General features: G+C 55.2%; 2 protein-coding genes across 24 annotated transcripts in view; one reads left to right on the forward strand and one right to left on the reverse strand.

Moving 5' to 3' along the window:
• SPIDR (scaffold protein involved in DNA repair) overlaps window positions 1–13,357 on the forward strand; it is a 374,802-nt gene that overhangs the window by 336,555 nt on the left and 24,890 nt on the right. For 5 of the 23 annotated variants that reach the window (XM_067017137.1, XM_059043165.2, XM_067017144.1 and 2 more), the window contains 4 exons: window positions 758–851; window positions 1,586–1,700; window positions 1,969–2,022; window positions 5,989–8,167. The exons of 1 other annotated variant lie outside the window; for it this stretch is intronic. In XM_067017137.1, coding sequence (XP_066873238.1) covers window positions 758–851; window positions 1,586–1,700; window positions 1,969–2,022; window positions 5,989–6,153 — 428 coding nt within the window. In that variant the 3' untranslated portion in view covers window positions 6,154–8,167. Of the gene's footprint in view, window positions 1–757; window positions 852–1,585; window positions 1,701–1,968; window positions 3,761–3,924; window positions 4,198–5,988; window positions 8,169–13,357 lie in introns of those variants that run through there. 17 more of the 23 variants (XR_010837398.1, XR_010837401.1, XR_010837400.1 and 14 more) reach the window with 9 other exon arrangements.
• On the reverse strand, window positions 7,433–8,497 carry CEBPD (CCAAT enhancer binding protein delta). The gene has a single exon (XM_059043174.2). It carries the CDS (start codon window positions 8,464–8,466, stop codon window positions 7,705–7,707), a length of 762 nt encoding a protein of 253 aa, XP_058899157.1. The 5' UTR covers window positions 8,467–8,497; the 3' UTR covers window positions 7,433–7,704.

Consider the following 13,357-nt stretch of genomic DNA (forward strand, 5'->3'; position numbering starts at 1 on the left):
AAGGGCATTGTGTATGTATTTGTTCGTTGAATAAATAAATCACAAATGTTGGAGTAAAACAGAAATGAGGGAGCCAGAGAAATCACATAGAAAGAGATACCGACAAACCAATAAGAATATTTCTCTTTCCATATCAAAGAAGTGGAACCTGAGCTGTGGAACTGCATCCAGGAGGCAAATACCCCATGTGCGCGTCAGTGCAGTGGGCGGGCGTGGGCGGCAGAGTCGGAGGTTCTGCGGGAAGTGCCTCTGGACTGGGTGCCACCACCTCTGTGCTCGCGCGCTTGGACGCGGTAACTCCACTCCGTGAGCGCATCCTAAGCGAAGGGTCCAGCACAGAAGGAGCCAGGTAGACAAATGCCCACCGCCTCAGGCTAGGGCAGTTTGGAGACCTGGTGTCCAGTCTGGAGAGTGGCCGAGGGAACCGTGACCTAAGGGGACAGCTGCACAGCAGCCTAAGGGCAGGACGAGACGGTGCAGGGATGGGTGCTCGTCACGGCCTCAGAACATGCACATTGGAAAAAGGCAAAGACGGAAATACTCGGTTAGGTAGTAATAGGCCTAAGCTTTAAAACTTGCTCTTTGTTGTAATTTCGTGCAATAAATGGAAATTATAAAAAGCTTAGGAACATTTATATAAACTCACAAATGAGAAGCAAACCTGGGGCACCTCATGTTACCGTGTGTGACCTGAGGGGCAAAGAGAAGTTGGGGGACAGAGCCGCCTCTGAGCCCGGGTCTGCTTCCCTGGGCCTAGGCGCTGTGGTCGCCGTGGACGAGAGCACCGCCTGCTCGTGGCCTGCGTGTGACCTGTGTGGCGGTGAGAGACTGGGACGGAGGCCGGAAGACAGGTAGGGGCAGCGGCGGCGGCAGCCCGGGACCCCACTGTCTGGTGCCTCGGGCCACGGGCCAGGCCCAGGGCACACGGAGCGGCCAGGCTGCAGGAGGAGGCCGGGCGCCACGTTTTCTCTCCCCACGACTGGGGCTCTGCTGTTCCCCGAGGCTCTTCCTGTCCTAAAAGAGAAGAGCCAGGTTTCCTCAGCTTCTTTGTTATAAGGCGGGAGAAAAAGAACTCGGGGCTGACATGAACGTGAGACACACTTGGTGACGGCACAGCCGACCGTTGCAAGCAGACATCCCTGCCCAGCCTTACCGCCCCCCACCCCGGGGCCCGTCCTCGGAGCCAGTCCTCCGCCCCCCCCCCCCGCCCCCCCTGTGACTGTCAGAGGCACGTGCACAGGGCGTGTCATCACGTTCCTGCTCCTTGACGCCTCACGGGTGGTGGCCTGGACAGGGTTTCCTTGGAGTCAAGAAGGAACAGGGACACTGATGGTGGGAGCAGGTTTGCGGGTCCAGCCCTTCCCCTTGTTGGCTGCGTGCTCAGCCGGTGAGGGGGTGGGGGGGCCCGCTCCGGGCGCTGCGACCGCGGAGCCCAGGCTGCTTGGGGCCTGTTCCAGGAGCCGGGTTTCTGCGCCCCCCTCGAACATGGCAGACGGACAGTCGCTCGCGTGCAGGGAATATCTGTCTGTCTGTCTGCCCGCCGCCAGGCTCCCGCACTCTGTGCCTTCTTGTTTCCAAACAACAGGGGCGCCTTCTCCTGTGGGGACTGCTCCCGCGTGGTCACCTCTCCCCTCCTCAGAAGGCACCTGCAGGTCTTCCTGGACTGCCCCTCGCGACCCCAGTGCACAGTGAGGGTCAAGGTAGGAACCGGCGGGAGCTCGTGCGTCCGCGTCCGCGTCCACCTGCTGCGCGCCCCCTTCACCCGCGGCCGGGACGGGGCTGCATCTCCTGCTCTTTTCCCGGGAAAGGGGGCAGGGCTCCCCCGAGGGGCCGCAGCCCTCCCCTGTCTGACTTACGGCTCTGCGATGGAAGCTGGTGGCTTAGAGTCACATGTCAGGTCTCAGTGGGGGGGTTGCTCCGGGAGAGCGGGGCTGGGGTCCTGACCCCACCCGTGGCTGTTCTTGGCAGCTGCTGCAACACAGTATCTCTGCGCTCCTGAGGTTTGCCTCCTGCGAGGACGGGGTAAGTCGGGGCGCACAGCCCAGGTGCGTGTCCTTTCTCTCCTCCCCCATGTCCCTTGGCTGCAAGGGCCCTCCGTGTGCCGTGTGTGAGCTGAGAGTCCGGACTCTCCCGAGACTCGGCCAGGCCTTCTGCTTCCTCTTCTCACTCACGCCCGAGTCTGCTGACAGGATCCTTTCCCTTTTGGAATCGAGGGTATTTTCTGATCACTCTTGCAGTAGACACACGAATCTGTCCCCCGGCTTTGATTATGGTAAGTCAGTCTTGAGGTTTCAAGTTAAACCTCCTGCCGTGGTTTCACGTTAGTAAGACAATTACCTGAGACGCACGTTTTTCTAAATTGCTGGGTATTCTCTAGTCTGAGTGCCTGGAAACTTGACTGCTCTTTCTCAGATCTGCCCTGTTACTGTGGTGAGCTTTGTGAGGAGGTGTGAGGCACGCTCCTCAAAGAAAGCACCCCCCGAGCACACATACCTTACCTTCGGCCCTCAGACACGAGCGAGGTCTGGCCTTGTCAGAGCCATGTGACAGCCCCGCAAGTGGCCTGTGGAATCGCTGAGCCCTGGTGAGAGTGCTGTATCTGTGCCCTGCTGGGATCCACATCCAGGTGGCAGACATGGGCCAGCTCGTGAGACTGCTGTGAAAGGGGAGGCTCACACTTGCAGAACTTTCTGATGGGCTCCCAAAGCGAAATGCCAGCTCTGAGGCCAGCCTGAATTTGGAGGCTCCCAGGCTGCTTTCCCCGGCTGCTTGCCAGCCGTGTCCCAGCCCCTCCTGGGCTTGGGGTGTAGGGGGAGAAGCAGCCCTTAACCCTCTTTCATGTGCATCGGATGTCAGGAATTGGAGTAGATTGGAACGTGGACAAATCTGTGCACAGAACCTATAAGGATCACTGGTCTGACTGTGCTTCCAGCCCTGATTCCTGGCCTCACGCATCTCTTGAGAGTAACTTGGTGACCCCGCGGCGCAGACCTTCGTGCGGGGGGCTGCTGCGCGGTGGGGATTGGTGTTTGGACCAGGCTGTAGGAGGGCTTATAGACGAGTGTGCCTGATTGTGTGACAGTACCATGTAAGCAAGCGTTTGTGACGGGCCGGGCGCCGCGCTGCCCGCGGTCCACGTGGCGCCTCACCTCCTCCCCAGCGTCCCCGTGGGCACAGCCCCCGCTGCCTGGTGGGCGTCGGGCGGCCCGCGGCGCGCTCCCTCGTGGATGCAGAGACACCCGCAGAGCGGGGCCGTCGCTCTGCTCCCCACCTGCAGGGTGGCCAGCCCGGGGAGGGCCAGCAGGGGCCTCGTGTGTGTGGCGCTCTCGTGGAGTGTCCTGCGTTTCACGGGTGGCGAGGCCGCGGTTCCTGGGACTGTAGGTGCTTAGGGGAGGCCGATGGAGTGGGAAGTTCCAAGGTGGGGCTGCAAACAGGCACTGAAGCCGGCAGATCCGGGTCATCGGAGAACACGTTCCTCTGGAGGGTGCACGCAGAGCACCTGCCGGCCCTGCGGTTACTCAGGCGCCCGCCTCCCCTGGGGGGGGGGGCAGCCCTCAGCCACCTGCTCCGTCCAGGGACCTGGCAGGAGCCCGCATTCACGTGTCGCTTCGGACCGAGGCAGGCCGTGCCTCCCCCGCGGTAAACTTCTCGACTCCTCTCCCGCTGCTCCTAGAGACGCAGGAGGCGGGCCGGCGGGCGGCCCGGCTGGCGAGCGCCTCGGTGACCCTGCGTGGCTGCTCTGCTGTCAGAGGGGAGGCAGGTAGGACTGGGGGGCGCCGAGCTCCTCGCCCCCCGGTCTACGCCCGGTGGATTCTCAGGCATTACGCTGACCTGGAGGGAAGAGGACACCTTCCTTCCTACCTGTAGGAGAGACCTCCCGCGGGCATCGGCCACGAGGCTCATCTGGATTCTGTCGGTTTTCAGGGTGAGAAGGTACATTCGCCAAAATCCAGAGAATCAGATGAGGACCTTCCATGAGAACCGCAGCTCCACTCCCAGAACAAAATGTGCCGCTTCTGGCCCGGCACACACACGTGCCTTTAAAATAGAGGCACATTTTACACACACGCGCGCACTTGTATGCCCGGCACATGTGAGTTTGCTGGTGTGATTGTTTTAACTTCTCCGTGTTAACTTGCCCCAAATACAACGCACAGTGTAATGTCCATTTATAAACGATACAGTTACTATCGAAAACTGTGGCTGCCAACCCTGACACTTTAAAAAGCGGGTCTCTGCCGACTTGGCTTCCAACGCGGAGGCCCCTGCTCGTGCCTGGCCGCCTGGGCCCACACCCACGCGCAGGTGCAGCCCTCCGAGCCAACGCAGCACATCCAGCATCACGGCGTCCTCCCGGCCCTGGGGGGGGACTGCCCTCCCCGGCGTCACTGTCGCCTTCCTGTCGTCGTGGGCTCCATAGAAGCCCTGGGAGGGACCTTGACGTCTTGGCCTCGGGTGGCCTCCCCACTGTCGAGTGCATCCTCTCCCTCCCTCTCTCCGCCTGCCTGGACCGGTGACTCTCAGCCCCCCTTCACCCGGCGTGCCGCCAGGAAAGCCGCAGCTCCCTGCGCTGCAAGCCACGGTGGGGAGGCCGTGCCTGGCTCACAGGCGGGAAGACAGGCACTGCGGTGGGCTGGCTTTAGGGCAGCGTCCACATCCCAGACCGATCTGGACGTTCACTGCTTCAGAATGAGCCGTCTCGAGGCTCGGTGCTTCCACACGGGCTCTGCACACAGACCTGCAATCTGGACGAGGCTCCACGGGGCAGCAGCTGGTGCCCTAAAGCTGGGCTGGTGTCCCAGGAGGCCCTTCAGTCCCCGGCTGGCCGCTGTGCTGCTGTCGGCTGGGACCTTCCCGGGCTCTGGCCAGACACCCACACGGCCTGGACGCCCTCGCGGCATGTGTCTGGGTCCCGAGCCGAGCAGAAGATGGGCCCCGGTCCTGACCAAGCCTGGGACACACTCAGTGCCCCTCCCCTCCCACTCTGCTCACGAGAAGCCAGTTGGCCGCCCAGCCTGGACCCAGGGGGAGGGCGGCGAGGTGCCTGTCAAGGAGCTACAGACGCACCAGCTTTGGCCATGTTGTCGGACACCCGCCCCGCCCCCCCCCCCCCCCGAGTCCCCTCGGCCAAGACACTATTGGTGGAGGGGCGAGTTAGCAGTGAGCTCAGTCGCCACAGACGCCCGTCAAGTGTCTGGCACAGAGGAGGGCTGAGCGGTACCCCTGACGTTACTCCACAAGTGGCAGCAAAGGAGTTTTCGAAAGAACAGTTGACCTTCTAGGGCTTCAGTCTCTGATCAAAGACCAATAAACCTCTCTTTTCAGCCCCACCCCCAAGAGTGTTCTGAGGTGTGATCCACAGAGACCAGGAGGGCACAGCACACCTTCCCAGCCTGCTCACCTGGGGCCCCTGCCGCCCGCGCCTCTACAGTTCCGTGTAGAAATGAAACTTGCCCACAAGTAACCAGTTCCCTAAGAAAGTCGTCATGCAACAATGTAAAGGAAAGGCTTTCTGTGGCATAGGAAGAGGTGTTTAGCTCAGTGTAACTCTGGGAGAAATGGGATCCTGTTAAGGAGGGAAGTTTGGGGCAGAGGAAGTCTTTTGACCAGAAGTGTTGTCGAGTGGGGAGGTGGGGTGCAGCGGCAGGCGTGACGTGTGCCTCTTGCTGAGACGCGGGGCACGGCCCTTCCCACGTGCTTCCCCCCCCCCCCGTTTCTCTCCTAGGACGGCCAGCTGGGAGATGCACATCCTTGCACCCGCTAACACACATTGATCACAGATATTTTTTATGTTCTTGTGTAAAAACTAACTCGGCTATCAGAAAAAAGCGGTTCCTTCCTTTGCTATTATTGCTGCCTCTTTTCTCCTCTAGAGAGGTGACTCATGGGCCAGGGAAGGGCCTTGTCCTCTGTCTTTGGTGTCCTGAGCCGATGGGACAGCACGCCCAGGGCTGTTTGCTTTAACCAGCCTGCCTCTTATCCCTGCAGAGTTACGAGGTGAGGAGTGTCCTCGGAAAGCAGGTGGGGCCCATAACCTGTTTCGTCCGGTCCATCACCACCCGCCCGGCCAGCTGCGTGGGATTGGAGGAGGTGGAACTCCTGAGCGAGGGGGGAGTGTCTTCAGTGCACCGGCGGCAGCCGCAGGATCCGTGAACTTTACAAAGTGGCTGCGAGTGGTGGTGGTTCGGTAGTTATTTGTTAAGTCTAGGCAGAGTGAACGTACTTTATGATCTTGAAGTGGAACTTCGACTGGGGCAAACGTTAGTAAAATGGCTTTGTAAACTGTAAATCAAAAGACTTCTTTCTGCGATGATATATATATTTTTATTGCCTTTCTGCAAATTTAGGAACACGATAGAGCTTAAATAAGCTTGAGGTTTTCATTTTGTATTTTACCTTAGACAATAATATAGTAGAAAAAGTTATTTTGTTCTACTGTAATTCTAAAGTGTTCAAATTTTACAATGATTCAACGTGGTTTTCTTCTGTTTCTTTTAACATTTCCCCAAAGAATTACCCTGCCGAGTGTAAACCTTTGTCCTCTATTGTCATACTGCTGCTCTGCACAATCAGTGTCCAGCTTAAGCGCTCTGCAGTTCAGTATTTTTTGGAAAATGTTCTGGGGAACTATGTCAGAGGTAAAACTGTTTCCCATAAAGTAGAGGCAAAGGGACTGGCCTGATGATAGCTCCTTACGGAGAGACTGACAGGTCTGGTTAGTCCTGCCGGGCACTGCGCAGGATTACGCCGCCGCAGGAGAGCTGGGTAATCGTTCACCTTGTTGGCAGAGATCTGAGTTAAAAGTAAAACCATGGATTAATTATCTCTGGACACTGAAGGTTTTGCGTTTCCTCCCTTATGACAGTATAATCATGACAGGCCACGGTTAACTAATTACATAATACAGACGTAGCAGCCCAAACCAGGGGAGGCTGCCTAGTACCCACTCTCATGGGGGAAAGGCAACGGCTTTACTTATTCGTCCAGATTAAGCTTTGAAACATTACCAGTACCGGCAAGGTAGCCGATTTTAAGTAGCTTTGTGACCGTCCTTTCCTTTCCATCTCCTATATGACTTCTGTACTTTATGCACTTTGAAAATCTACCTGAAGCTGTCTACAGGACTGAGGAAAGTGAAAGCACGTCCCATGAAAGCCAAGAGGACTGGGACTGGTTTTCGGATAATCTGAGCCCTCCTCTCCCTGCCCCCCACTCGAGGTGGGACCCTCTCCGGCCGGTTTCCGACACGTTCCCGGGGCGCCTTCCACCCGAGGGGGTGTCGCTCGGCACGTTAACCGGCACGTCCGCAGGTGGAGTTTGGCCTGTTGGAGAAGCAAAGCGACGGTCTTCCAGGAACCCGGCCCCGGGGCACACACCGGCCAGGCGCGCCCTCCCCGGCCAGTCCGGAGGGCCGCGAGCGCAGGAATCAAGGTGGGTCTAACACGCCTTTATTCTTACAAATACTGTAAAAATCGGTATAAAAAAGTGAGCATGCTCAGTCTTCTCCTCGTATCTACAGTACAAAGGTCTGTCCGAAAAGTCTTTTACGAATGTACCTTAGCTGCCTCCTCGGGCGTAGGATGCAGAGAAGCTGCCGTCACAGTAACTTAGGGTCCACGCGGCAGCTGTCCGAGTCCCGGCCCAGCCCGGGGGTCCGGCCCGGCGGTTCCAGGCACTGCGGCCGCAGCCCGCACGCCCCCCGCGTCACCGCGCGTCCGCCGCCCCCGCGCCAGGCAAGAAGGGCGCGCCGGGCAGCTGCTTGAAGAAGCGCCGCAGGCCGGCCAGGTCCCGCGTGAGCTGCTCCACGCGCTGCTGGAGCTTCTCGTTCTCGGCCGAAAGCTCCACCAGCTTCTGCTGCATCTCCTGGTTACGCCGCTTGGCCTTGTCGCGGCTCTTGCGCACGGCGATGTTGTTGCGCTCCCGCCGCTGCCGGTACTCGGGGCTGCCGCGGTCCGGGCCCCGCTTGCCCGCTGCCTTGTCGCGCGCCGCCCCGGGAGCTGGGGGCGCGGGGCTGCGGCGCGGCGGCTCGGGCGACGCGGGCGGCGTGGGTTGCGCGGCGGCCGCCAGGCTCACCACCGTCTGCGCGCACGCGGCCACCTGCGCGGGCAGCAGCGAGCCGGGCGTGTCGCCGTCGCCCCAGTCGGGCTCGCGCTTGAGCGGTCGCGGCGCGGGGCCGGGGCGCGCGGGGCCCCCGGGCAGCAGCTCCAGGGCGCCCGCCTTGTGGTTGCTGTTGAAGAGGTCGGCGAAGAGCTCGTCGTGGCACAGCTCCAGGGTGGGCACGGCGGCCATGGAGTCGATGTAGGCGCTGAAGTCGATAGCGCTCTCGTCGTCGTACATGGCGGGCGCGGCCGGCTCGGCTCCGCGACCCAGCTTCCCCGCGCGGCCGGGCTCGTAGAAGGCGGCGGGCTCCGCAGTCCAGGGCGCGCCGCGCGCCGGGCCGTCCAGGCTGAAGAGCGCGGCGCTCATGGCGGCGGCGGGCCGACGGCGAGCGCGGTCCCCGGGCGGGCCGGGCGCCGCCTTTTCTAGCCGGACTGACGCGCACGCCCCGCCCCGCCCTGGCCGCGGACCGCGGGACCCCCGCCCGCGCGCCTCCCCCGTGCTTCCTGCCCGCCGGCCCGGCCCGCGGAGCGCTGCCGGGAACGACCCTCCCTCGGCCGCGCCTCCTCCTTCCTGCTGGTGGGTCGGGGCCTCCGCGCCCGCGGAGCTGGGGCGGAACCAGAACGGGGCCCGGACCAGCGCGCGGACTAGGGCCCGGGGGCGCTCCCCCGCGGCTTCAGGGAATTAGGGTCTCGCGGCTTCCCGATCGCGGGGATGGCGGGGTTCCGCCGGGTCCGGGGGGCGCTCTCCAGCCCCGCGCGCCTGGGGCCGGGGGAAGCCGGGAACCACGAGCGCGCGAGAGCTCCGCGCCCCCGGAAAGCCCACGAGCGCCCGGGAGCTCCACGCTCAGCGCCCCACGAGCCCCGCGCCCCCGACGCTGCTCCCAGGTCCACTAGAGCAGTGCCATCTTGCGGTGACGTCTCACTTCAGTCCTGTCTTTAGTTCCAGGCTCTTTTTTTTATGCTGTTCAGTATTCCAAAAGGAAGTGCCTTTCGATCCGAAGCATTGGGGTGGGTCCCCTTTAGGAGAAAGATAGGGTTTATACTAGCAGCTCTGACAAGGTGTTCACTTGTTAGCTCTTCACGTTGTAAAATGCAGGAAAAGACTGCACTGGCTTTGTTGGTTAACGTTTCCTACAGTTGGTTGGGGTCAGGCATTTCGGGTCAGTTCTATTTTTCACATCACCGTCCCTGTCCAGACCTGGTCTCTGCCCACAGCCTTTCTCATTTCGTTGCTTCCCAACACCAAACGCTCCACAGTATTCCAGAGGTGCCTTCTGATGACGGCACCATGGGATATTGAATAGGTTTTCTATAAGGACAGACATAATACACTAGAATTACTCAAGGGCCGTGATGTGGATGTCACACGATTAAATATATTAAAGGTAAAACCCAGGAACACGTGGGGTGTGGTTCATGCACACCCAGAGGAAAGACGTATCTATTTTGGAAGCCATAAAAACACTACTAGAGCCCCCTCCAGTCAGGGATGCAAAATAAATACACAGATAACCATGTTCTCATGAAAATACTTCGGTGAAATGATTAGTAGATTCAGATGTCAAATTGGGATTGAGCTTGAAAGAGATGCTATGCCCATCTTTTTTCAACGTATTAACTAGTAATGATAATGTTTAGATTTAAGAGTTTTCTTCCCTTTTACTGAAAAAGAGAAAGAAGAGGTCGTAGACCAACAAAGTAGAGATTTGTTAAGACGTTTAACGGCAAGTGAAAGACTATTAAAAATACAATAAAACAAATTTAAAGTTTAGCTTCTGTGACAGCAGTTGTCCACAGTCATTTCTTGAATGTCTCCACTTAGTGTCTTTTCCTAACTCTACTGTTAATTTATCCGAGATAAATACAAAGTTGGTTATGATTTCTCATTGTTAGGAATCTTGAGACTGTTGTTCTGAGGAGAACTCTCTAAAGGAAGCAGTCAAAGTATTCCTTAAAAACGTCGGAGCCTTGGATTCACCCGTGTTTATGAGGAAGTTGCTATGTTGAGCTTAGTTGAGTTGTTCAAATGCAGGACTTCATGTGGACTTTCTAAACACATCCGTCCTTTAGAAATTCAGGAGGCTGGATGTGCTCTAGCTGTGGGACACTGTGGGGGTTAGGAAATCGGGCCGGCTCATTCATAACACGAAGGCACCATACCTCAGTCCTCACGAGGGACCACTTTCGGATGCTTCATACGGTGCAAGATATGGGGCAACAACAGTCCTCCAAATGAAAGTCTGGAACAGTGAAAAATGGTTTTGAGCAGTGCCAGTGTCAAGAGGAGGGAAATTGTGACTTTAGCGCCCTCTTCAGATGATGATTCTCAACTGTCAGACTACTTTTGTTCATCTTCTGGCTCAGGGATAATTTTAACTGTATGATATGTTCTCATGTGTTTTGTGTCAGACAATAGTGAGGTTACAAATATAGGCTTTTCGGATAAACCTGATTTCCAGTATTTGTGTGTGTGTGTGTGTGTGTGTGTGTGTGAAAGGAAATATGAGGGCCAAAAGAATAAAGCCCCTGGGTATTAAGGTCACACATCCTTGGCACTGCTAAAGCCTGTGTATTTTACTAAAAACCTACTGTGATGGGTAGAAAATTCTGCATTCACTTCAGCCTCTCGAATTTAAGAGACAGATCCCACAGATTACAAAGGAGCCAGAGCTGAAAACAGTTACTTGATTCTGAGAGTCAGGTGTCCAGCCTGCCATACACTTGCTCATGTTCCCAGTAATAAAACACGAGGAGGAGCAATTCGCCTCCCCAGCCTGTTATTCCTGTGAAGGGGATTCAGTCTCTCAGGCACACCTGTCAGCCCTGCCACAGCTCACTGGTATTTTGATAGGAATGGTGCTGAATCTGTAGATTGCCTTGGGTAGTATGGTCATTTTAACAATACTGATTCTTCCAATCTGAGAACAAGGTACATCTTTCCATCTGTTTATGTCATCAGCAAGTTCTTCCATCAGTGTCTTACTTTTCAGATTTTATGACTTGCTTCCTTAGGTAGGTTTATTCCTAAGTATTTTATTCTTTTTGATGTGATGGTAAATGGGAGTGTTTCTTTAATTTCTCTTTCTGAGATTTCATTGTTAGTGTATAGAAGTGTAACAGATTTCCATATATTTATTTTGTATCCTGTAACTTTACCAGATTCTTTGGTGAGCTCTAGTAGTTTTCTGGTGGCATCTTTAGGATTTTCTATGTATAGCATCGTGTCATTAGCAAACTGACGGTTTTGCTTCTTCCTTTCCTATTTGGATCCTTTATTTTCTTTTTCTTCTCTGATTGCAGTGGCTAGGACTTCCAAAACTATGTTGAATAAAAGTGGTGAGAGTGGGCATCCTTGTCTTGTTCCTGATCTTAGAGGGAATGCTTTCATATTCTCATAGTTGAGTGTGATGTTACCTGTGGGTTTGTTATATATGGCCTTTATTATGTTGAGGTAGGTTCCCTCTATGCCTGCTTTCTGGAGAGTTTTTATCATAAATGGGTGTTGAATTTTATCAAAACCTTTTTATGCATCTATTGAGATGATCATATGGTTTTTATTTTTCAATTTGTTAACGTGGTGTACAACGTTGATTTGTGGATACTGAAAAATCCTCATATCCCTGGAATAAATCCCACTTGATCGTGGTGTGTGATCTTTTTAATATATTGTTGAATATGGTTTGCTGGTATTTTGTTGAGAAATTTTGCATCTGTGTTCATCAGTGATACTGGTTTTGTGATGTCTTTGTCTGGTTTTGGTGTCAGGGTGGTGGTGGCCTCATAGAATGAGTTCGGAAGTGTTTCTTCCTCTGCAGTTGTTTGGATTAGTTTCAGAAGGATAGGTGTTAACTCTTCTCTAAATGTTTGGTAGAATTTGCATGTGAAGTCATCTGGTCCTGGACTTTTATTTGTTGGGAGTTTTTGTTTTTTATTTATTCATTTTCTTAAATTTATTGTTTTGGCTGCGTTTGGTCTTTGTTGCCGTGCGCGGGCTTTCTCTAGTTGAGGCGAGCGGGGGCTACTGTTTGTTGCAGTGCGCAGGCTTTTCATTGTGGTGGCTTCTCTTGTTGTGGAGCATGGGCTCTAGGCGCATGGGCTTCAGTAGTTGCAGCATGCGGGCTCAGTAGTTGTGGCACATGGGCTCTAGAGTGCGTGAGCTTCATTAGTCGTGGTGCCTGGGCTCTAGGGCGTGTGGGCTTTAGTAGTTGTGGCTCACGGGCTCTAGAACACAGGCTCAGTAGCTGTGGCATACGGGCTTAGTTGCTTCGCGGCATGTGGGCTCTTCCCGGATGAGGGATCGAACCCACGTCCCCTGCCTTAACAGGTGGATTCTTAACCACTGGGCCACCAGGGAAGTCCCTGTTGAGAATTTTTAAATCACAGTTTCAATTTCAGTACTTGTGATTGGTCTGTTCGTATTTTCTATTTCTTACTGGTTCAGTCTTGGGAGAATTTGTCAATTCTGGGGTGTCCATTTTATGGCCGTATATTTGCTCATAGTAGTCTCTTATGATCCTTTCTATTTCCGTGGTGCCAATTGTGACTTCTCTTTTTCATTTCTGATTTTATTGATTTGGGCCCTTTCCCTTCTTTTCTTGAGGAATCTGGCTTAAAGGTTTATCAATTTTGTTTATTTTTTCAGAGAACCAGCTTTTAGTTTCATTGATCTTTTGTTTTCTTTTTTTTAAAAAAATATTTTTATTGGAGTATATTTGCTTTACAATGGTGTGTGTTAGTTTCTGCTTTATAACAGTGAATCAGCTATACATATACATATATCCCCATATCCCCTCCCTCTTGCGTCTCCCTCCCACTCTCTCTATCCCACCCCTCTAGGTGGTCACAAAGCACTGAGCTGATCTCCCTGTGCTATGCGGCTGCTTCCCACTAGCTAGCTATTTTACATTTGGTAGTGTATGTATGTCCCTGCCACTCTCTCACTTCGTCCCAGCTTACCCTTCCCCCTCCCCGTGTCCTCAAATCCATTCTCTACCTCTGCATCTTTATCCCTGTCCTGCCCCTAGCTTCTTCAGAGCCATTTTTTAAAATAAAGATTCTAGGGCTTCCCTGGTGGCACAGTGGTTGAGAATCCGCCTGCCGATGCAGGGGACACGGGTTCGTGCCCCGGTCTGGGAAGATCCCACATACCACGGAGCGGCTGGGCCCATGAGCCATGGCCGCTGAGCCTGCACATCTGGAGCCTGCGCTCCGCAAAGGGAGAGGCCACAACAGTCAGAGGCCCGCATATAGAAAAAAAA

This window comes from Kogia breviceps, chromosome 17, assembly GCF_026419965.1.
Source record: "Kogia breviceps isolate mKogBre1 chromosome 17, mKogBre1 haplotype 1, whole genome shotgun sequence".
NCBI lineage: Eukaryota > Metazoa > Chordata > Mammalia > Artiodactyla > Physeteridae > Kogia > Kogia breviceps.